This window comes from Urocitellus parryii, chromosome 6, assembly GCF_045843805.1.
Source record: "Urocitellus parryii isolate mUroPar1 chromosome 6, mUroPar1.hap1, whole genome shotgun sequence".
NCBI lineage: Eukaryota > Metazoa > Chordata > Mammalia > Rodentia > Sciuridae > Urocitellus > Urocitellus parryii.
The window spans coordinates 147,342,708-147,366,364 of record NC_135536.1 but is presented as its reverse complement, the minus strand read 5'-3'; the positions used below and the strand labels follow the sequence as shown (position 1 = coordinate 147,366,364).

General features: G+C 37.7%; 1 protein-coding gene and 1 non-coding gene across 2 annotated transcripts in view; one reads left to right on the top strand and one right to left on the bottom strand.

Annotated features, from left to right (window-relative positions):
• The window catches only part of Chsy1 (chondroitin sulfate synthase 1), a 71,260-nt gene that overhangs the window by 10,017 nt on the left and 37,586 nt on the right, over positions 1-23,657 (top strand). The window contains exon 2 of the mRNA XM_026394712.2: positions 6,170-6,665. Within this exon, the coding sequence (XP_026250497.1) occupies positions 6,170-6,665 (496 nt within the window). The remainder of the gene's footprint in view (positions 1-6,169; positions 6,666-23,657) is intronic.
• Positions 2,276-2,394, bottom strand: LOC113187088 (small nucleolar RNA SNORA32). The gene has a single exon (XR_003301378.1). It is a non-coding gene; the product is annotated as a small nucleolar RNA SNORA32 (small nucleolar RNA).

The following is a 23,657-nucleotide window of genomic DNA, read 5'->3' as shown; positions in this document are numbered from 1 at the left end:
CAAATTACACCACTTGAAATCACAGTTGAGACATTAAGTGCAACTGTGATAGGCATGTTGCTAGTGCTTACTGTTCTGAGTTCTGTCTGGGGCATGTGAGGAAGCAGGGCCAGGTGAAATATTAAAGAGTCTGGTGTTTTAAGCAGAAATACCTAAAATTTAAAGTCTTATAAGACTTATATCTTGTAACACTGAGATTGAGAATAAAACAAAATTCTAATAAAGTATATAGCTTGAGGGTTGGGATTTTAAGCCAAATGTGTGAGAAGCATTTTCCACAATAGCTTCATTCCAGTTTGCAGTCTTGCAACTAACTATTCTGTGTTTGGTCTATACTTCCCTCTCTCTCTCTCACTTTTTCTGTTACTACATTATTGTATTTACAAGTTCCTGTTTACCCTCATAATAAATGATACTAATATAGTGCCAGGCAGGCTTCTAAGCACTTTACATGTAACAATTTATTTAACCCTTGCAATCATTTGATAAGGCAGATACTGTTATTCCCAGTTTATAGGTCAGGAAACTGAGGCACAGAGTAATTTACCAAAGTTGAGCCAGGATTCTTATCCCAGCATCATGATCCCAGAGTCCATGCATTGTAGATTGCCTCTTTAATAGGTTGTTCCTTTGAAGTGAGGAATTAGTTACTTCATCTTCCAAATAATACTATGGTGCTTTTGTATTTTCAGTTTTTTGGGTTGGCTACTTTAGCACTACTTTGAACTTGGTCTGTTTTTAGTACTCACATTTCAGTTTAGAAGCACCATATGTATGAACAAGCTAAAGTTAAGTAGCTGTTATTCCTCATCCTTTCAAAATCAGTCATAAAATGGTACAGACTATTTAGCTTTGAATTACATTTCAGAAGTATATGGATAGTAGTATATTTCAACTCCAGTGAACCTGTGAATTTTCCTTCTGGATAATTGTTTTCTTGTTCTTTGAGTCAGTTTTCTATAGGTTGGAATTGTAGGAAGTATGACTTGGGGTATGAAAAGTGGTGAGAAGCTTATCTGGAAATGATTTCTGCCCTTTTGCAAACACATATGTGTCATCTTTAATTCACTTATTATATGTGAGTGGTTAGTATTCATTCCATACATTTACTTACCTCTGTTATGTGTCAAGCACTGAAATTATTTTCATTTTTAAAGAATCGTAACTGCCAAACAAAACAACACTTCTATACAAGGAGAATTCAGAGGGGTGGGGTTATGGTTCAGCGGTAGAGTGCCTGCCTCGCATGTGCAAGGCCCTGGGTTCGACCCTCAGCAGCACATAAAAATAAATGAATAAAATAAAATAAAATAAAAAAAGAGAATACAGTAAGATTTCTTTTTCTTTTTGTACTGGGAATTGAATCTAGGAGTGCTTAACCACTGAGCCACGTCCCCAACCCTTTTTGTGTTTTATTTAGAGAATCTTGCTAAATTGCTTAGAGCCTCACTAAGTTGCTGAGGCTGGCTTTAAATTTGTGATCTTCCTGCTTCAGCCTCCCAGATTACAGGCATGTGCCACCACCACACCCAGCTGAGTCAGATTTCTTGACTTGAATGAGGTTAGTTTAGTTTTGCCATCACCTTCTGGAGGTTGGAAGAATGCTGGGAAGTCATCGCCCCTCCAGAAGTGACCACATCAAAGGAGCACCTGTGGATTTGTCATACATTCTGTTTAGGTTGCAGCTCATTCACATTTGCCAAGGGACTGGTCCCTTATAGGTGGGTTTGGTTCTCTCCTGTATTTCTTTTTCTTTTATTATTATTTTTTTAATATTTATTTTTTAGTTATAGGTGGACACAATGGCTTTATTTTACTTTATGTGGTGCTGAGGATTGAACCCAGTTAGGGTGAGCACTCTCCCTCTGAGCCCCAGCCCTATCTTTTTCTTTTTTTAATGATAAGAATATAGGGGCTGGGATTGTGGCTCAGCAATAGAGTGATCGCCTAGCATGGACGGGACCCGGGTGTGATCCTCAGCACCACATAAAAATAAATGCATTGTGTTGTGTCCATCTACACCAAAAAATAAATTAAAAAATATTTAAAAAAATAAGAATACAGAAGACAGAGCGATCAAGAGTGAGTTCTGGAGCCATGTCAGAGTTAGCTCTACACCAAACTGGTGTAAAAAATTGTGTGTTGTATGAATTTGTAAGGCCACAGAAAGCTAAGTATCTACCATGGTGAGAATTTGAATGCTTTGTAACATAGAACATCTCATGTGACTTGCAGTTTTATTTATGTCTAGGCTATAGACAAAACAAGTATACGTAAATGTTCCCGATAGGTTGACTGTTAGCAAAGTAGCTGATAGAAAACCTAGTGGGAATTTTTTATGGTCATGTCCACAGCAAATGAGAAACTGCATTCTAAAAGCCTTAGTAATGACCATTTCTCTTATAGTTCTCTTTCTTTTTTTCGCTCATTCTTTCTTTCTTGGTACTGGGAATTGAACTCAGGGGCACTTGACCAGCCTTACTTTTAAAATTTTATTTAGCTTTGACTGAGTTTCTTAGTGCTTCACTATTGCTGAGGCTGGCTTTGAACTTCCAATTTTCCTTGTCTCAGCCTCTGAGCCACTGGGATTACAGGTGTGCGCCATTGTGCCACCCCACCCCCCTTCTTCTTCTTCTTTTTTTTTTTTTTTTTTAAGGAAAATAGTTTTTGTGAAAATGTATGTATGTGATATAGCATTTAATGCTGCAGAGTTATGAATTTTTTTTAAAGAATAAAAAGTGGTATAAAATAGTAGTTCTGTTTAAAATCCATAAGGCATTAAGGGGAAACATTAGCAACTACTTTGTTGTATCCATTCTAAAATGCACTTTCTCCCCTGACATTTTAACATCTTTGAAATTTGGATGCATCTTATAGATATTGGCATGATGGGATAATAATTGGTGGTATTTTTTTCTTGATAGATGAAATGGTACATCTTACAATTAACATTCTAGATTTGATGAAAAGGAAATGTTTAGCAGAAAGTTGAATCCCATCAGATTTTTCTTTTGCTTAAAGAAGTGTGAAGTTGTTATGTATTTCTTAGATTTTGATTGAGAAATGAAGCCAACTACTTCATTGAAAATTTATTTTCCAAGAGTACTTTATTGTAAATTGTTTCTAAAATTACAAAAGTCATACTATGTTTTAGAATTTCATAATCCAGTTGGTAGAGTGTTTGCCTCCCATGCACAAGGCCCTGGGCTCAATCCCCAGCACCACCAAAAAAAAAAAAAAAAAAAAAAGAATTTCAGTTTTGCAAAATGAAAAAAGTTCTAGGGATGGATGGTGGTAATAGTTGCATCACAACAATGTGAATTATCTAATACTACTGAACTGTATACTTTTTAAATTTTTTTGGCACTGGGGACTGAACCCAGGGTTGCTTTACTATTCAGTTACATCCCAAACTCCTTTAATTTTTTTTTTTTTTTAATTTAAGACAGGGTCTCGCTGAATTGCTTAGCACCTTGATAAGTTGCTGAGGTTGGCCTCAAACTTGTGATCCTTCTTCCTGCAGCCTTCCAAGATGCTGGGATTATAGGTGTATGCCTCCAATGCCCAGCTTGAACTGTATACTTAAAAATGCTTAAGATGTTAAATTTTATGATATGTGTATTTTATCACAGTTAAATTTTTCTCAAAGCTAAGTGATATGATATTTATGAAAGTTTCCCCTTAGTACAGAGATACATAGACTAAGAAACAGTGACAGTCTTCTTTATCCACAGTTTAGCCTCTCTAAATTTTGCTAGTTCTATACTCTTTCCCAGAGGTTTGGAATATATTTTCAGATACATATAGATACATCTATATCTATATCTATATCTATCTATCTATCTATATGTTTGTTTTTGGTTTTGGGGATTGAATCCAGGGGTGCCCTTAACCACTAAACTACCTCCCCAATCCTTTTTAGTTTTTATTTGTATTTATTTTAATTTTTTATTTTTGGTACGGGGGATTGAACCTAGAGGTACTTAACCACTGAGACACATCTCCAACCCTTTTTTAATATTTAATTTAGAGATTGGGTCTCACTGAGTTGTCTAGGGCATCGATAGGTTGCTGAGGCTGACTTTGAACTTGGAATCCTCCTGCCTCAGCCTCTTGAGCCTCTGTGATTACAGGTGTGTGCTACCATGCTTAGCATCTTTTCAGATATTTTTCTCTTAAGACTTTGCACTAAAGATGTGTATATGTTTAATTTTATCTGCAAAGTCACTTTTTACTGTACAAATACTATTATTAGCAGTTAAGTTAAAATAAAACAGAGGAGAATATTATTTGGAAACTGCTTTTTTAATTTCATTAAGATTAAATTTACTACACATCAAGCACCCCTACTGTGGAAATCCAAAATGCTCTGATACATGATGAAACTTGAGTGCAGTGTTCAATTCTGCCAGGGTCAGATTTCAGAGCACTTTGGACTTTTGGATTAGATCTGCTCAACTGGTAGTCTGTGTACCTATTCCAAAATCAAAAAAAAAAAAAAAAAAAAAAAAAAAAAAAAGAAAAGAAAAAGAAAAAAGAAAAAGAAAGCTCCAAATTTCAAACACTTCTGGTCCCAAGCATCTCAGATAAGGGATACTCAATCTATATTTCATTTATTCTCCATTATATGTATTTCCTGAAAGTAGTCTATGTAAATAAATTGTAGTAAATTACTTCAGTTCTAAGTAGATAGCCTAAGTACAAGGTAAAGGGTATGTGATAGCCTTAAATCAGTTGTTTGGTATAAGGATGCTTTTGTTTCCTCTTAATTGATCCTTAGTCTTTCCTTGATCCTGTGTATCTCTGGCTTCCTTCAACCCTCTATTCTGCTTCTGGGGATTTCATCTGTCCTCTACTCCATTACCTTTGGTGACTTCTGGTGGTTTTTGTAGTATAAAGGCCCACATGTCTGGCAGGCTCTGGAGGACCTGCAGAGTTTTCCCTACTTGACAACTCTCCGCACTTCCACGCTCTTGGATCCTGGTCTGCCTTGGTGTCCTTGATGGTCACCTTGTCTAGGGAAGCATTCTCTGTCTTACAGGTCTTGTTCACTTGTAGTGATTCTTTCAGGGAGCTTATTTTAGTTCTTGGTAATATGTACATGAGTGAATGTCCTATAATGTCTCTCTTCTAATGTCAGCTCAATGAGTTGGATGATGTTTTGTTCACCATCACATTTTTCTTGGCACATGTTTGGCACTTGATCAGTGTTCAAAGAAAATTTACTGAATGAATAATTTGACTCTTTTCTTTTGGTACCAGGGATTAAATCCAGAGGTGTTTACCCACTGAGCTATATATCCAGCCCTTTTTTATATTTTATTTAGAGACAGGGTCTTGCTGAGTTGCTTTTTAGGGCCTCACTAAATTGCTGAGATTGGCTTTGAAATCACAATCCTCCTTGTTCAGCCTCCCAAGCTGCTGGGATTATAGATATACACCACAATTTGACTTCTTTTTCTTTTCTTTTCTTTTTTTAATATATTTTATTAGTTATATATGGACACAATATCTTTATTTTTTATGTAGTGCTGATGATCGAACCCACATGTGCAAGGCAAGTGCTTTGCCACTGAGCTACAGCCCAAGCCCCACAATTTGACTTCTTGTAGCTTGTTTTATAGAGTTGAGGAGGTGGTCATTAGGAGTTGATATATCAGAAAGTAACCTGACTATCCAGGTCTTGGTGTCTGACAGTTTGGTTTTCAGTGAAACTGAACTGCAACTATTTTAACACTTCATCCTTCGTTTTTGTTGGGTTCTTTTAAAAAAATGAATTTGGAGCTGGGCATGATGGTACACATCTGTAATTCCAGTATCTCGGGAGGCTGAGGCAAGATGATCCACAAGTTCAAAGCCAGCCTCAGCAATTTAGCAAGGCCTTAAGCAACTTAGCAAGAACCTGTGTCAAAATAAAAAAAATTAAAAAAAAAGAGGCAGGGGGCTGGGAATGTAACTGAGTGGTTAAGCATGCCTGGGTTCAATTTGTAGTTCGAAAAAAAAATTGGATTCTGCAGTATCTGGGAGCCCGGGCTTCCATTAAGAGGAATCAAACAAACCAAGAAAATCAAGCAATCATATGTAGTGGTTCAAAATGAGCAGATATGTGAATTTCTAAAAATAAGCCTGGAACAAACTGTTCTCTAATTGATATTTATTTTAATTCCAGAACATGGTCCAAGACAATTCCTGGGAAAGTGGAGTTCTTCTCTAGTGAGGGTTCAGACACATCTATACCAATTCCAATAGTGCCACTACGGGGCGTGGATGACTCCTACCCACCCCAGAAGAAGTCTTTTATGATGCTCAAGTACATGCATGACCACTACTTGGACAAGTATGAATGGTTTATGAGAGCAGATGATGATGTTTACATCAAAGGAGATCGTCTGGAGAGTTTCCTGAGGAGTTTGAATAGCAGTGAGCCCCTGTTTCTCGGGCAGACAGGACTGGGCACCACAGAAGAAATGGGGAAACTGGCCCTTGAGCCTGGTGAAAACTTCTGCATGGGGGGGCCTGGTGTGATCATGAGCCGGGAGGTGCTTCGGAGAATGGTACCACACATTGGCAAGTGTCTCCGGGAAATGTACACTACGCACGAGGATGTGGAAGTAGGAAGATGTGTCCGGAGGTTTGCAGGCGTACAGTGTGTTTGGTCTTATGAGGTAAGAGCAGAAATCTTTATTATAGGGAAGACTGTTAATTTTGTCATTAGTTCTGAATCAGTTGTAGGAAATTAATGATAATCCTTTTCAAGGGTTAAAATTAGTATAAATTATACATTTTTAGCCTCGGGTTTTTGTTTTTTTTTTTCTTCCTAAGGTTTGAGTTCCCCTTAATACCTTTTCTCTTGGTCTTAGCTTTTGAAGCATGCCTTCCATACCTTTGTCATAATACTTTGGTTGATGAATAATGACACTTGGGGCTTAAATAACACTAGTGGTTTGCTGATGGTCATAGTGACATTTTCATGATTTTTTAGAAAATCATTTTATCTGATTTCTGCTGACTCCACAGATAAAATTGACCATTCTAATCTGGACATGATGACCTACACAGAGTAGAAATTTACATATTTTGAATTTACAAAATGATTAATAATGTGAAAAAAAAGTAGCATTTGGCTTTGCATTTATTTTGAACTTTAGGGCTTGGGTAGAGTGTGTACTTGCCATACATGAGGCTTGGAGTTGCATCCCCAACACCATAAATAAACAAATATTTTGAACCTTGACTTTTTGGATAGTTGTTATAACCTGTACGTTTATAATGTAGTTCCTTTCAGATGAGGTGGTAGGCAGTTTCTGAGTTACCTTGACATGCACATGAAACTTGTTTATATTTATTTTTTTTTGGTTTGTTTTCTCTAAAACCTGAGCTTTTTGAAGGAAATCTACTTGTAGTTGTTTTCTAATTAATAGTTCCAGAGGATATGAGTTAGCTTTTTTACTTTTTCTGTTTTTATTGGCAGACGTGTACCTCTTGTCTGCAGTTGCAGGATCTAACAGTGAAAAAAATAGTTTAGGTTGTGTTGTGTTTAGATCGATAAACTACTTGTAGTTGTGAAGAGCAGAGGGAATTGCTAGGCCTTTTGCCCAAGAAAAAGAATGTACTTTCTGATGTGAACTGTTACCTCTTTCAGAGTTAATTTTCTACAATACTTGAGTGAAGAACTGATGTTCTTGTCTGTACTTGCCTTCCCCCCCACACTTGCTTTTAAATGTCTTATAATCACTCTGTTAGATTTGTTTGAACTTTTAGGGAGGTAGACATTTTCAAGTGCATAGGAAATGGTCTTTGTGTAATTTTTAATTTTAAATTTGCAAAGGTGTTTTAAAATGCTAGGTGTGATCTGAATGAATCCCTTAATCTTCATGTGCCTATACCACTCCTCCCACCTGTTCCATTATGTAGGTATTTTGCTGGCTGGGCCAGGAGGATCTCTGTTTTCATGGATTTTTGCAAGAGGAAGGCCATTTAGGGATCTCATGCTGTATTAAGCAAAATACTGCAGTATTTCTGCATTTTCTCCATCCTTAATTAAGTAGATACAGCCTTAAAATAATTCATCGGTGCTGAAATATGTAATGCTTTAGGTAGTTTGGGACACTTTCTCCTGACGCTTATCTCTGAGAAGGGAGCCTTCTTGGTAGATTTGTAGAGGACGTGCCAACTTCTGAGACAGAATTGTTTTTCAAAATGTCTTACTGTAGTTATATTTGCATCTTAGATACTGCTAAGTAGATAGACACCATTAGAGCCAGTATCTTGAGTTAAATCAAGAATTTTGATACAGCACCAGTTCCAAGATATAGTTGTAAAGTAGTGTCCTGGGACTGCAGGAATTGGAAGACTGGGGGATAGTTTTCTTTTTTAAAAGTAATCTAACTTTAAGGTTTCCAACACCCTAGACAGGGATGCCTGGGATCATCCTGTGTGAACGCCTGGAGCCACCTTTTAGACTTGACACATCTGCAAATGGCCTCATTAGTAAAAGGGGACCTGGTTGGTGAGGAAGTTCTCTCCTTGGATGCTTCCCTTTCTCCCTGCCTTGCAGTTGGGTCAGCCAACAGCAGTAGGGAGGATCTCCCTGGGAATGTGGGGCAGTCAGTCAGGGTGTTTCTGCTGCTTTGCATAAATGCCTTATGATGACAGGGCTTTTACTAGATACTGCTGGCTTGCTCTCCCTGGTCTTAGGCCAGGTGGCTCTGTTACCAGCAGTGCTGACTGTTCTTTTTTCTCTCCTGGGAGTTGCCTGTTGTAGTTTTGGCCACTTTTCTGTTGGAATGTTATCTGTCTTAGGGTTTTGTTGGAGTGCTTTATTTTGAACAGTGTCTTCTCTCAGACCATGACTTGTCTTTTTATCTTCATTGTGAAATTTTTATTATAGGCAAATTGTGAATCTAATTTATCATTCTTTTCCTTGATGTTCTCCCCCAACTCTCCCTTTTTTGGGGATAATCTTGTTTAAGAAATTATTCCCTTCCTGAGGTCACAAAGATTTTCCCCTATATATTTTTCTGTATGTTTAAAATTTTGCCTTACATATGTGGTTCTTCATTATCATTTTAAAGAATTATGTCCATTGGGATATTTACCATTTTGTAAGTTTTTTTTTTTCTTTTGGTAAGTCCTTAAGAACTTGTAAATTATTAGAATTTATCATTGTGTTCACCATTCAGACAAGATGAATCTTTCATGTTAGTAAGGAATTTTCATTAAACATCCTGTAAATCTTGTTTCTTTTTTTTTTTTTTAAAGAGAGAGTGAGAGAGGGGAGAGAGAGAGAGAATTTTTTTTTTTTTAATATTTATTTTTTAGTTCTCGGCGGACACAACATCTTTGTTGGTATGTGGTGCTGAGGATCAAACCCGGGCCGCACGCATGCCAGGCGAGCGCGCTACCGCTGAGCCACATCTCCAGCCCCAATCTTGTTTCTTTATTAAAGCTTACATAAGAAAATTTTGAGGTAGAGTCTTATGGTAAAGACAGTTATGTTAAGCTTTGGGTCTTGGAAGGTACTTATTTTGCTCAATTGTAAACCTAGCCAGAAGGTGTGATTTTTTTTTTTTTCACAAATAGAAATAATGCCTTGGATAATATCTGCATAATTAAGTGACTCAAGAGTCATGAGGAACAACCATCAAAATCAAAACCCAAATTTATTTCTAAGCTTATTTTGATTACTACTGGTAGTTATTTATTAATAAATAAATGACTTTTAAAACTTCACTTGGCAATAATTTTAAACTCACAGAATTTATGGGAAAGTTGAGAATATGGGCCTGGAGCCACTATTAAATACTGGGAAAGTCTATAGGAGTTTATCTATAGCAAGGTCTGATTGCCCTTGTCACTGGGAGTTGGCATCATTAACTCAAGTTTTACAAGATTTTTCTGAGAAACATGATCAAAAAATTTGAAAAGCTAACTTGTTTTATTTAAGCAAATATTAATTCTGTTCTTTTTAAAAGGGAACAAAAAGAATATTTACCCACATAATCTATTGGTTTTATGTTTTAGTTTTTAATTGGCGTATTCCTGTGGAAAAAACGTATAGATTGTTAAGTGTAGAGCTCTGTGGATTTTCACAAACTGAACACAGTTGGGTAACAAGCACCCAAATCTTTCACTTATTTTAATACAGTCTTGACTTGTAAAAAAAAAAAAAAAGGCATTTGGGGTAAGATAATTATTACTAAAGAAATTTGGAGATAGGCATAGATGGATTTAATACTTTTTCAAAAGTTATTGATTTTAATGATTAATGCTGTCACATGGTTCAGAATTCAAAATGGAAAGAGTTTACAAGGATAAATCTCCACTTCTCTCTCACTGGGTGTCTAAGATGAGTCAGTTCCTCAGTGTGCAGAGAGGCACCAGGAGGTGTCACAGGGTATATCACATCATGTACAAACCATTTAGTTTATGTATCTTTCCCCTTTTACACGAATGCATGTTAATATACTATTTACAGCTTGCTATTTTTCACTTAAATTTCTTGGAACATTTTCTGTGTGGTTCATCACCTTTTACAAATGTCCCTTAAGTTCTTTTCAGCAGTTTTTCTAATCGGTCATTTAGCATAACACTTCTCAACCTTTTTCACATCATGGTACTCTCACACACTGGGAGACTGACTTCAAGGGCTTCTACCCCAGCCCCTGTCTGCTGCAACCACCCCTAACCCCATACCACCCCAGACCTGGAGCAATGGCAATCTGGGCACACCTGAACTTGTTCATAATATACCTGTATGCCAAGGTACACCAGTTATGATGCTCGATGTTAGCTGAACTAGTAGGAAAATTGCAAAAGATTGAAACATGAGTGGCTTTCTTTTTCTTCCACAAAGACTTTCTATACAAAGTTGAGGAGACAAAGATAAAGAAAAGTAAAGTATGAGAACCCGTGATACTAATTTTAAATTAAAGAAACTATAAGGAAGGCAAGATCGATGATGTTCTTTTTTTGGCAAGGCACATTATCTGTGGAAACCAAAGTTTACAGCAAAATATATAAAGAAGAAAAGATCTTTATTTGGCTGATTTATAAAGGCATGTTGAACATTGTAACATCAGAAACCTGGGTTTTTTTTTTTTTATTCTTTACTAATAGAAGAAATAATATCTCCTAACTGGTGGTTGTCACGGAGATGATTCATGTTGGCTTCCTCCTCATTTAGGCTGCCCAACCATCTCACCTACCAGAGAACCCAGCAGCTCCCCACCCTGTGGCCAGAGTAGATGTACCACAGACCACACACTAATGCTTTACGGTACTTCTCATGCTTACACTGAGCCTTATTCTTTTGTTCTGGAGGTTCCGAAGTTCAGCTATTCAGCCTCTACTAGATTAGAAGTGGCAAATTATCACCCCTAAAAGGGAACTACTGTACAAAGACTATCAGCAGTGAGCAGGAAAGGCAGGAGGGGAAACTGAAAAATTAGAGAAAGTGAACAACACAGCAGTCTAAGACCAGTCATTGTGCTGTGGAATTCTAGTTTCATTCCATTGTGATTGGCAAATGTACTTTGTATGATTTCAATTATTTTAAAATAATTGTAATGTTTTTATGCCTAACATATGTTCTGTCCTGGAGAATGTCCCATGTGTACTTGAGGAATGCTGCTGTTGTGTGGAATGTTCTGTAGATGATTGTTATGTTTAGTAGCTTTATGTTGATCAAGTTTTCTGTTTCCTTGTTGATTTTTTTTTTCTGGTATTCTAGTCATTATTGAAAGTAGAGTATTGAAGTTTACAATATTGTTGAATTTTCTTTTTCCTTTCTGTTATGTGAATTTTTTCTTCATTTTGGGGATTTGTTTTTAGGTATATAAAAACAGTACCTAAATATACTTTGGAATGTTTGTATGTACTGTATTTCCTGATGAATTGGTCCCTTTATTATTGTAAAATTCCTTTTTTGTCTCTGATTACAGTTTTTGTCCAAAGTTTATTTTGTCTGATATTAACATAACCATTTCACTTGATTGGCAGATCTTTTTCTGCCTTTTTAGTTTTAAAGTGTATCTTTGAATCTTAAGTGTATTTCTTGTAGATAGCATATAATTGAATAATTTTTAAGTCCATTCTGCCAGCTCTGCCTTGTAAATGGAGTGTTTAATTCACTTTCATTTAATGTAATCACTGAGAAGGTAGGACTTATGTCTGCCATTTTGCTATTTGTTTTCTGTATTTTTTTGAAGTTCTGCTCTTTTTCAGTACTTTTATGTTTAACATATTTTCTAGTGTAGCATTTTAATTCTCTTGTCATGTCTATTTCTATATTTTGTTAAAAAGCTATTTTCTTCGTAGTTTCCCTGAGGGTTACAATTAATATCTTAGTAACTTAGTTAGGATTAAAATCAACTTAATAACAACAGTAAACAAAAATTTTTGCTCCTGGACAGATCCATCACCTGAGTCACCTTTGTGCTGTTGTTGTCATAAAAATCATATCTCCATACTTTGTTTGCCCGTCAACACAGATTTATAGTAATTGCTTTATGCAGTGATTTTTAAAACCAGATTAGAAAAATACATTTATGCTGTCTTTTCTATTTACCTATGTAGTTACCATTATTGGGTTCTTTATTCATATTGATTCAAGTTGTTGTATAGTGTCCATTCATTAAGCCTGAAAGAGTTCCTTTACTTTTTCTCTTAAGGTAGGTTTTGCTAATAATGAATTCTGTTTTTATCTGGGGATGTCCTAATTTCTTATTCACTTTTGAAGGATAGTTTTGTTAGATGCAGACTTTTTTGGTTGGCAGTGTTTTTTTATCATTTTGAATGGAGGCTTTCCGCCATCCGTGATATCTATAAGAAATCAGTTGTTAATCTTACTGATGATGATCCCTTTATGTGATGAGTTGCTTTTCTTGCTGCTTTCAAGATTTTCTCTTTGGTTTTCCAGTTTGATTATGATGTGCCTAAGTGTGGATCTCTCTATCATTCTTGGAATTTTTTGAGCTTATGTATGTGGGTTGCTTTTCATTAATTTTGGGAATTTCTCAGCCAATATTTCTTCCAAGTATTTTTTTCTGCTGAACTGCCCCCCCCCATTTCCATCATGCATATGCTGATTCATTTTTCTTTGTTCAATTTTTTTTCCCCAGTCTCCAGACTGGATAATATCAGTTGACCTGGCTTGAGGTTCACCAATTCGATCTTCTGCCTATTTGAATTTCAGATATTGTACTTTTCTCTCTTTTTTTTGGTGCCAGGGATTGAACTCAGGGGCACTTGACCACTGAGCCACATTCCCAGTCCTTTTTTGTGTTTTAATTTAGAGAAAGGGTCTCACTGAGTTGCTTAGGGCTTAGCTTAGGTCTCAGTCAAGTTTGAGGCTGTCTTTGAACTTGCAGTCTTCCTGCCTGGGCCTCCCAAGCTGCTGGGATTGCAGGTATGTGCCATTGCGCCCAGCAAGATGTTGTACTTTTCAATTCCAGAATTTTTGATTGGATCTTTTAAAAAGTAATAATTTCTATCCCTTATGTTTTCTTACTTCTTCCCATGTCTCTTAATTTTTGTTGGAAACTGAGCATTTATTATCATTGAATTGTTATGACTTTGTAAATCAGGTTCTCTTCCGTCTCTGTCACATTTTTGCTATTTGTTTAGTGACTTTTTAGAACTAGTTCCATAAAGTCTTTATTCTTTTCTGTGTGCCACTGAAGTCTCTGTTCAATTTGCTAAGTGTTCAACTAATGTTTTGGCAGAGATTTCCTTAGTTTCCTTGAACTGATAAGTCTCCCAGTTTTTTTTTTTTAATGTCAATGGACCTTTATTTTATTCATTTATTTATATGAGGTGCTGAGAATGGAACCCAGTTCCTTACAGGTATGCTAGGCAAGCGCTGTATCACTGAGCCACAACCCCAGACCCTCTCCCAGTCTTTTTTTTTTTCAGAGAGCTCTGCACACCTTTTGGCACTTGCCCTTAATGGGCAGGCAGTTGACAACTCTGCCTTAGTCTTCACTTCCTTCTTATGCAGAGCCTCAAAGTAGCCAGAGATGAGAACTTAGGACTTTCTCAGGTCTTTCCTAACCATATGCACAACCCCACTTATGAGTGTGGCCTTCCACATTCCCAATATTTTCAGTGAAGCTTTTCAAAGTCCCATTTGGACATCTCATTGCCTAGCTTTTCTTTTAAAGCTTTTTAGTTGTCTTTTGCTCAAACACAGGAAAGCAAGGAAGGGCTGGGTGATAGAGCAGGGGAGGATGAGTTAAGGGGACAGTGTGGAGAAACTTTGATAGCCTGGGTTACCCTATTTAAAGGCATTTGGATTTTTGGACTATTATAGACAAAATCACAATGGTACCCTTTCACACACACCACTACCCCTTTCTCCCTATTCTTCCAGCCATATTAACAGCAGTGGGTTGTGTGGATGAGAGGCCAGCAGTAAACCTCAAGTAAGAATAAGGGAAGAAATCAGAGATGATGGAAACAAAGACATTTTGACTAGAGATTAAACTGACACTTTAAAGCTAAAACTAAATGTTATTTTAAAATATCTTTTTTTTTTTGTTTCTGCAGTTGATGATTTTGCAAATGTCTGTTTATGTACACTGACGATAAATCATTCTTAAGACAACTTTTGAGGGTTTATATGAACTATAACTTAAGGTTTTTCTAACAAACTAATTAGTTTTTTAAAAAGTAATTACAAAGAATTAATTACTATGGTGGCTTATAAACATCACAAATTCTTTGATAATTTTCCCTCCTGGAATATAGAACTTAATTTCCCTCCTCTTAACCTGTAGGCTTGTCTTAGTGGCTCACTTCTTGGCTCACTTAGTGGCTTACCTACCATAAGTCATCTTCAAGTCGTGTACTCACCAGTGTGATGAAGTGAGGGCATTTCACTTCCTTATAGTCTTCCCTGAAAACATAACCCTTGCCTGGTCAGGAGGAAACGGGCATCAGATCCAAGGTATAGGACTTCCTATAAGGTGTGACCATTGTTTTTCCAGAGTGCCAAGGTCATGAAAAGCAAGGAAAGACTGAGAAGCTCAGAGTGGAGACATGATGACTCAGTGTAGCCTGGGGCCCTGGATTGAAAGAGAAAAGGGATGTGAGTGGGAAAGCTGGTGAAGTGTAAATAAAGTCTTCAGGGAATAGTGTTATTTGAATATACTTTTTTCATTTGATATGTGTGCCATAGTTAAATATGGTGTTAAGAGTAAAGCTGGGTGAAACAGGGAGGGGGAATTTCTTCACTGTGTTTACAACTTTTAAAATATAAGTGATTTCAAGATTAAAAAGAAGAACCCAGAGACGTCTACTTGAACACAAAAGGGATGTTGCTCTGCCTGCCCCTGTATCCTCTGGGCTGCCCTGTGCCATGGGAAACTGTGCAAAGCAATAGAAGACTGGATCCTCTGTGACTCGAGTGGATATTGTACAGGATGTGATTTGTAGCTTATTGACTTCTAGGAAATCTAAAACAGAAAGGTCTTTGTTTGAGAGGGCTGCAGACTTCTAACCCTAATAAAAGAGCTTATCATTTGAGCAAGCTTATAATGTACTGTGTGGTATTACTATAAAAATTTTGTCATGGTACTATTACAGCAAAATTGTTCCTTGGCTAGCAAGAATCCTTCAACATCCACTCAACAATTTAATGCTAACCCTCTTACTGACATCATCAAGCTTAACCCTGTAGTGTTTTACTTCTTCTCACTGAACCCTTGTGGGGGAAAAGAAATCAGTATAGAGTTATTTTCTTTGATCTCTGGAACTTATTTCCAAAGCTTTTTCTTTCTTTCTTTTTAAAAATCTTCCTCTCATAGAAAAATATTATAGTTACTACTTTCTCTTTCATGTTTGTTTGATGTCTGTATTTTCCTGCAACGTGAACCCTGATTTTAAAAACATAAGACTTTGTTTTATTTGTAGTGTGTTTATTAAAGGCAGCAAGATGAATAAAGTTCTATTTCCTTTAATATCAGAGGTGTACCTGTTGGCTTTTTAGGTGTTTATAAATGAATACTGTTATAATTTAGAATTCTTATTGTTTATTAGAGCAAGATGAGTGTGGTTGTCAAAATATTCCAGGTAATGCAAATGTAGATTTCTTTTTAATGGTTAATGTGTTAAAAACAAACTGTGCCTGCTGTGTGACAGGCCTGCTCTGGACATGGGGGGTTGCAGGAGTGAGCCCAGCAAAACTCCTGCTCTCAATATGCATCTGCTTATATGTGGAGACAAAATGAGGAGACAGAGACATACATAATAGCAAGTGTCACTCAATCTTCTGAAGAAGTACAAGCACTAGAGGTGGATAGAGTAGTGGAGGAATGGGGCTGCTAGACCAGCTGAAAGAGTAAGAAGTGAATTTTTTTTTTTTTTTTTTTTTAATCTGGGAAGTATCATTTCAGGCAGAGGGAATGTGATGTGCATGATCAGGACCAGGAGGTGGGTGGATCTTTTGAGTTAGGAACTGGATCTTACGAGACCTCTCCATGATGAGGGTATTGGGTATTAGGCTAAGGGGTGGAGGAGTGGGGGGAAAGCCTTGGGAGTCGGGTTCAGGGGCGTGCAGGGATTTAACATTTGCAAACTAGTCCTCTGCTCCTCTGGTTGGTATGTGAGCAGGAAGATTGTTTAGCAGCTGAGTGGTAAGAAGTGATTAGTCAGTGGATGAATTTTGCAGGTAGAGCTGATAGGACATGGGGACAGAGAAAAGTTGCCTAAGCAGTTGGAGGAGTGAAATTCCTCTGGAAGAGGAAGATGGGAAATTCAGGCTACAGATACAAACTTGAGTCAACACCATAGAGATGTTATTTAGGGCCAGAGACACATGATATCATCTAGGGATTTAGGGAAGTCTAGGGGAGGAAATCCTGAGGTCCAGCTGGGGCTTTCAGGGGTTAGAGGTCAGGCATGAGGGCGACCCACAAAGGAGACAGGGGAGGCCAGTAAGATAGAAGGAAAACCATACCTTTGATTTCCATTTGCTTAGTTTGAGCTTGAAATGTTTGAACACTTAACATTTGGTTAGCTTGGAAGGTGGTAATGTGGGAGGATTTTTTCAAAGTGAACATTATCTTCTTTAAAGAGAGAATCCTTTAAAGGGTATGGGTGGATAGTGTGGGAGATGTGCTACAATAATGAAGGGAAACTTTTTTTATCTGCTGATGACTGGTGTGTGGAACAGTGCTTGAGAATAATGAACTTTGGGTACTAGCCTGAAGACCAGTGGACCACAGAGGGCTGTGGTCAGCATTGCTCCCTTTTCCCCCCACAGACGCTAATTGCCATTTGTTTGGAATTGTAAGCTATGGAGCCTGTGTTGTAGAGGTTTTTATTTATCATGTTTTTTCCCCCTAATAGTCTTGCTGTGTTGTCCAAGTTGATCTTGAATTCCTGAACTGATTCTTTTCAAGCCTCAGCCTTCCATAGGCTAGCATCACTGTGTTTGACTATTTATTATGAAATTTGATGTTCCCTCTGTTGATTTAAACTTGTATGGTTTTGTTTAGCTTTAAAGACATAAGCCTCTCACTCCCATAGACAAAACACATCCCCAAGAAGCATCTTAAGTAGTAACTTAAATGGATTAAAGTAGTGAATAGCAACCTATGAACAAACAAGAGGTATTTGATCTTCTCTTAGGAAGTTTTCAGTATTACTGGGTCAATTTCTTAAAGTCCTTAGTCTTAAAATTCCTGTACAGTCTCTCTTTTTTTTTTTTTTTTAAAGATAGAGAGAGAGAAAGAGAGAGAAGAGAATTTTATTTATTTATTTTTTAGTTCTCGGCGGACACAACATCTTTGTTGGTATGTGGTGCTGGGGATCGAACCCCGGCCGCACGCACTCCAGGCGAGCGTGCTACCAGTTGAGCCACATCCCCAGCCCCCTGTACAGTCTCTTTAAAGATGCTGGTCAGACTCTTTCTTAAGCCCTCTGAATTCTCTGACCTTGATGAAAGCATTCATGACCTCTGTAGCTGAGGATGGTGCTTTCTACATTAACAGCTGAGTTCATGTGTATTTGGTGGTAATCCCTGTTAAGAAAGAAAAAAAACCTGTCATTGTCATTCAGAACTAATTTTGTAGGGGAAATCCATTTGATATCATTTTGACTTACAGCATGTGTAGTCAATTGGTCTATTTACCCAAGTTCTGGGTAAATAGTGCCTTACTGGGAAGAGGGGTCTTTGGAGATAGATTTAAGCTGAGGCTCTTTGAGGTGAAGATACTTCCCTGGATTATCCTGGTGGGCCCTGAATGTCATCACAGTTTTTTTTTTTTTTTAATTGAGAGACAAAGAGGGGGATAAAAGACAAAAAGGTTGGTGAAGTAGTACGTGGTGGCAGCGCATGCCTATAGTCCCAGCTACTCAGGAGGCTAATGCAGGAGGATCTCAAATTTGAGACCAACTTGGGAGCAAGATCCATCCTGTCTTGAAATAAAAATTTTAAAAAGGAGTTGAGATGTAGCTCAGTGGTAGAGTGTCCTTGGGTTCCATCTCCAGTCCCCCTCCCTCCTACAAAACCATGTGAAAAAATTAGATATAGGAGTCATGCAGCCATGAGCCCAGGAATGCTGGCAGCCACCAGGAACTGGAATGAGCCAGGTTTTTTCAGAGAGGGGGCAGCTCTGCCAGCTCTCAGACTTGTAATGTCCAGAATTGTGAGGGTATCTGTTTTTCAAGCCGCCAACTCTGTGGCAATTTGTTATAGCAGCCTGAAAACAAATACAGAATGCTACCCAGAGTGTGGCTCCTCAAGATGTAAGGACAAGGGCTCTATGGCCCCATCATGGAGCTGCACACCTGTAGGAGAACCATGTTCTCTAAACTTGTTGCATCTCTTCTAAAAGGTGATTAAAACCTGTCTTGCAGGTATGTTGTATTAAGTATCTGGCACAGGAGAAGCATTCAGTAGTAGTTTTTTTAAACTGAGCTGAACCCAGAGTTGCTAAACCACTGAGCCCCATCACTATTGATGTTGTCCCCGGTTACCTGGTTGTGTCAGGTTGGTCAGGTTTCTCCGCTAGAAAGCCATTCTTACCCTCGCCACTCTGCATACTGTGCTCTTGGAGAGGAAGTCTCTGTGGATATCCCACACTAGAGTGGGGGAGTTTTGCTCTACTCCTTCAGGGTGGAATAGCTACATAATTTAGAATTTTTCTGTACAGGAGATTTGTCTACTCTCCCCCATTTGTTTAGTTACTTATGACTATTGATATGGATTCATGGATGTTTAGTTTGTATTGTGGCTTATATACTACTTTATTTTGTTGATAAAATTGTTCTAGTTTTGGCTTTTGGGGGTTCTTTCAGTTGAACCTGCCTTTCTTTTATAGCACTTTCTTTCTTCTGATGCTAGAAGGTGCCCCAGGCTCATCTAGTGTATTTCCTGCCCCAGTCCGAGAATCAGCAGTTTCTTTAAGGATCCCAGGATCCATTTTTTTGGAGAATACTATTAGAAACCAGGACCTAGGTACTGGGTGTATTTGTATACTAACCTATGTATATAGGCAGATCTGTAAATTTCTCTGTATGTGGTTGTTAGGAACTTTTTGTTGCTGTGACCTAATACCTGACCAGGACAACTTAGAGGAGGAAAGTTTATTTTGACTCAGCTCATGGTGGCTGGAAGCAGAAAGAGGAGGAGGAGGAGCCAGGGAGACAAGACATGGCCCCCAGTGACCTGCTTCCTCTAGCCATGCCCCACCTGCCTATAGTTACCACCCAGAAATCTATTCAAATTATTAATCCATCAAATGGATTCATCTAGGTCATAGCTCTCATAATCTAATCATTTACCTCCAGCATTAACACAGCAGTTTTTTGGGGACAACTTATATCCAAATCATAATAGTATATGACCATCTGCATTTATTTTAGTGAAAAGATGAATCCATACTGTGCTCTCCAACTCTAATCTTTACCAGGTGGGTCATTCTAGCTTCCTCCCTTTTCTTTATTGCCAACTTCCCACCCTAGCAGTAAGAAGCCTGGCTTTCACCATCTGCCACCCATCTACTTAATTCTTCAATCCAGTATTCATTCTTTGTGGTTTTGGAATTTTATCATGTATCCTTATGGGAAACAACTTCACCAGCCAGACTACAGTGGTAGTGCTTATGTGCCGTTTCATTTGCCTTTAATCTTGAAGTCTCTACTCATTTTCCAGGTTACTTAGCAACCTTCTCCCTTCACCCTCTTCAATGAAGGTGTTGTATATGTATATAATACATTTAGGTTGTTTTTTCACAGTCTGCATTCTATCCTGGGATTCCTTGACCTCCTAAATGATTTTTTATGTTTGTGTACATTGAAATTGCTTTTGTACTATAAAGTTCTGTGGGTTTTGACAAATGCATTATCAGATATTGACTGGTAAATTTATTCTTTTGTTTTTGTACTGGGGATTGAACCCATGGGTGCTTAACCACTGAGCCACATTAACCACTGTGCCACATTGCAAATCCTTTTTTAATACATTTTATTTGTAAACAAGAGTCTCGCTGAGTTGCTCTGGGCCTCACTAAATTTCTCTGGCTGGCTTTGAACTTGTGATCCTCCTGCCTCAGCCTCCCAAGCCACTGGAATTACAAGCATTTGCCACCACACCTGGCTCCATTAACTTTTCTACAGAGTAGTTTCACTGTTTGGAAAGTCTCTGCACTTCACTATTCAGTGCTCCTCTCCCCCCACCCCTTACCAAGACCATGGCAACCACTCTTCCATAGTTTGGCCTTTTCTAGAATGTCATATAATTAGAACTACACAGTATGCAGACTGGTTTCTTTCACTTATCATTTAGATTCATCCATGTCTTCTTGTAGCTTGGTATCTCATTTCTTTTTTATAGATGAATAATATTCCATGTTATGGACATGTACCATAGTTTGTGTATTCAGCTGTTGAAGGATATCTTGGTTGTTTCCAGGTTTTGGTAGTTAGAATAAAGCTCTTAAAAACATTTATATGCATGTTTTTGTGTGGATGTGTTTTTAAATCACTGGGTAAATACATGAATGTAATTGTGGAGTTTAGCTAAGATGCTGTTTAGCTTGGAGATCCACGCTGTCTCCCAATGTGACTATACTGTTGCACATTCCTAGTAGCAGTGAATGAGAGTTCCAGCTGGTCTTCATACTCTCCAGAAGGGGACTTTGTCAGTGTTTTGGATTTGAGCTATCTTAATAGTTACATAGCAGCACTTTTTGTTTTAGGAAGAGATTTTAGAGCCCCATAAAAACCCAGCCTAAGGGGCTTTTATTTGATTCTGTATTCCTGTTTTTAATTCAGGCAAGTGGCTCTTTCTATTATTTTTTTTTTTTTTTGCCTAACTCTATGAGGATATGGAAAATTGTTGGATTGACCTTTGGGGTTGGTTTGAATTTTCTATTTTTATGGTTTTTCATGTGCCTTAGGCATCTAGAATATTAATACAGAGTGCTTATCCTTAATGGCAAATATTTTAAAGACAAGTCTAAACAGCTAATAGATTATTGCATTCCATATTTAATACCTAGATGATTATTAACAACCCAAAAGGATTTTGAAGAGATGTACATGAATCGTTCACTCATTTGTTGTTAGATAAATTTAGAAAAAATTATTTGTTCTTTTTAGTTATATATGACAGTAGAGTGTATATTGACATACATACATGGAGTGTAACTTCCCACTTTTGTAGTTGTATATGACGTGAAGTTATACTGGTCGTATATTCATATAGTTAGGTCTGATTCATTCTACTTTCTTTCCCATTCCCTTTCCCCCACTTCCCCTTGTCCAATCTGGTGACCTCCCCACCACCACCTCTTGTAAGCATCTGCATATCAGAGAGAACATTTGGCCTTTGGTTCTTTGGGATTGGCTTATTTCACTTAGCATGATATTCTCCAGCTCCATCCATTTACCAGCAAATGCCATGATTTCTTTCTTCTTTATGGCTGAGTAATATTCCATTGTGTATATGTACCACATTTTCTTTATCCATTCACTTGTTGAAGGGCACCTAGGTTGGTTCCATAACTTAGCTATTATAAATTGAGCTGCTATACACATTGATGTGGCTGTGTCACTGTAGCTGCTGATTTTAAGTCCTTTGGGTATATGCCGAAGAGTGGTATAACTAGGTCAAATGCTGGTTCCATTCCTAGTTTTTTGAGGAGTCTCCATATTGCTTTCCATATTGGCTGCACCAGTTTGGAGTGCCACCAACAATGTATGAGTGTACCTTTTTCCCCACATCCTCGCCAACACTTATTGTTGTTTGTCTTCATAATAGCTGCCATTCTGACTGGAGTGAGATGAAATCTTAGTTTTAATTTGCATTTCTGTAATTGCTAGTGATGTTGAACATTTTTTCATATTTGTTGACCATTCATATTTCTCCTTCTGTGAAGTGTCTGTTCAGTTTCATTGTTCATTTGTTGACTGGGTTATTTGTTTTTTGGTGTTAAGTTTTTTGAGTTCTATATATGTTGGAAGTTAATGCCCTATCTGAGGTGCAGGTGGCAAAGATTTTCTCCCATTCTATAGGCTCTCTCTTCATGTTCTGGATTGTTTCTTTTGCTATGAAGAAGCTTTTTAGTTTGAAGCCATCCCATTTATTGATTCTTGATTTTACTTCTTGCCTTTTAGGAGTCTTGTTGAGGAATTTGTTTTCTAAGCCAACATGATGGAATTTGGGCTTAATTATTCTTCTAGTAGGCACAGTGTCTGTGGTCAGTGCCTAGCTCCTTGATCCACTTTGAGTTTTCAGCAGATAAATTTTATTAAGTGCCTACTGTGTGATAATGGTGCTGTGTGGCAAGAGCACTAAGATGAGTAAACATACCTATCCTTGCCATTGTTGAATTTAAGAAAGACAGAACATGTATGTATTTGTCATATACACATAAAATATATATTTGTGAATCATATATATATATTTCTGTAAGCCATTAAGTGCTTTTCAAAATCAACATCCAGCAAATAATTATGTACCTACACTGTACTTCACTGGGAGACCCAGGGGGATAATACACAGGTCTCTGCCCTTTGGAATTTTGTCCTTGTGCAAGGTGATTATTTCATTAGTTACAACTGTGGTGCTCACATGAAAACAAGTACACAATCTGTGACAATATGAGCACGACCCCCCTGGGCTGGAGGGTGAGGATCCGAGGTCTGAACTGGTGCTTGAAGGTTGAGAAAGAGGTTCAAAGGCTCAAGTGGCAGGGTGGGGTCCTCTGAGAAGAGCCCAAGCAATTAGTGAAAGTCGACTAAATTGAGGGCAGTCAGGCAGTAGAGCCTGTGAATGTTATTTTATCCTTGCTTTAATTTGGATATTTTGCCCCAGCAAGGACTGTTTTTACTTCATAGCCCAATCCCTTCCCTTCATAGGAAAATAAAGTATTGATGGTTTAATTAAATGCACTCTTGCAAAGAATGAATGTTTTTGAGAATATATTTATACTGTCATAAAATAGAAACAGTACAAATATAGAATAAAAACATTCGAGGTAGTCAAGAAGGATCAAAGATGAGTAAGACAAGAATCCCACTTCCAAGGAGTTGTCCCAGGAGAGAGACACCAAATTAATCATGTCAGTGAGAAGTACTAACAGGCCTAGGAACAGGGTCTTGCAGGAAACCCAAGTCAGGGTGGCAGGGACAAGTCCATGTGTGGGGCG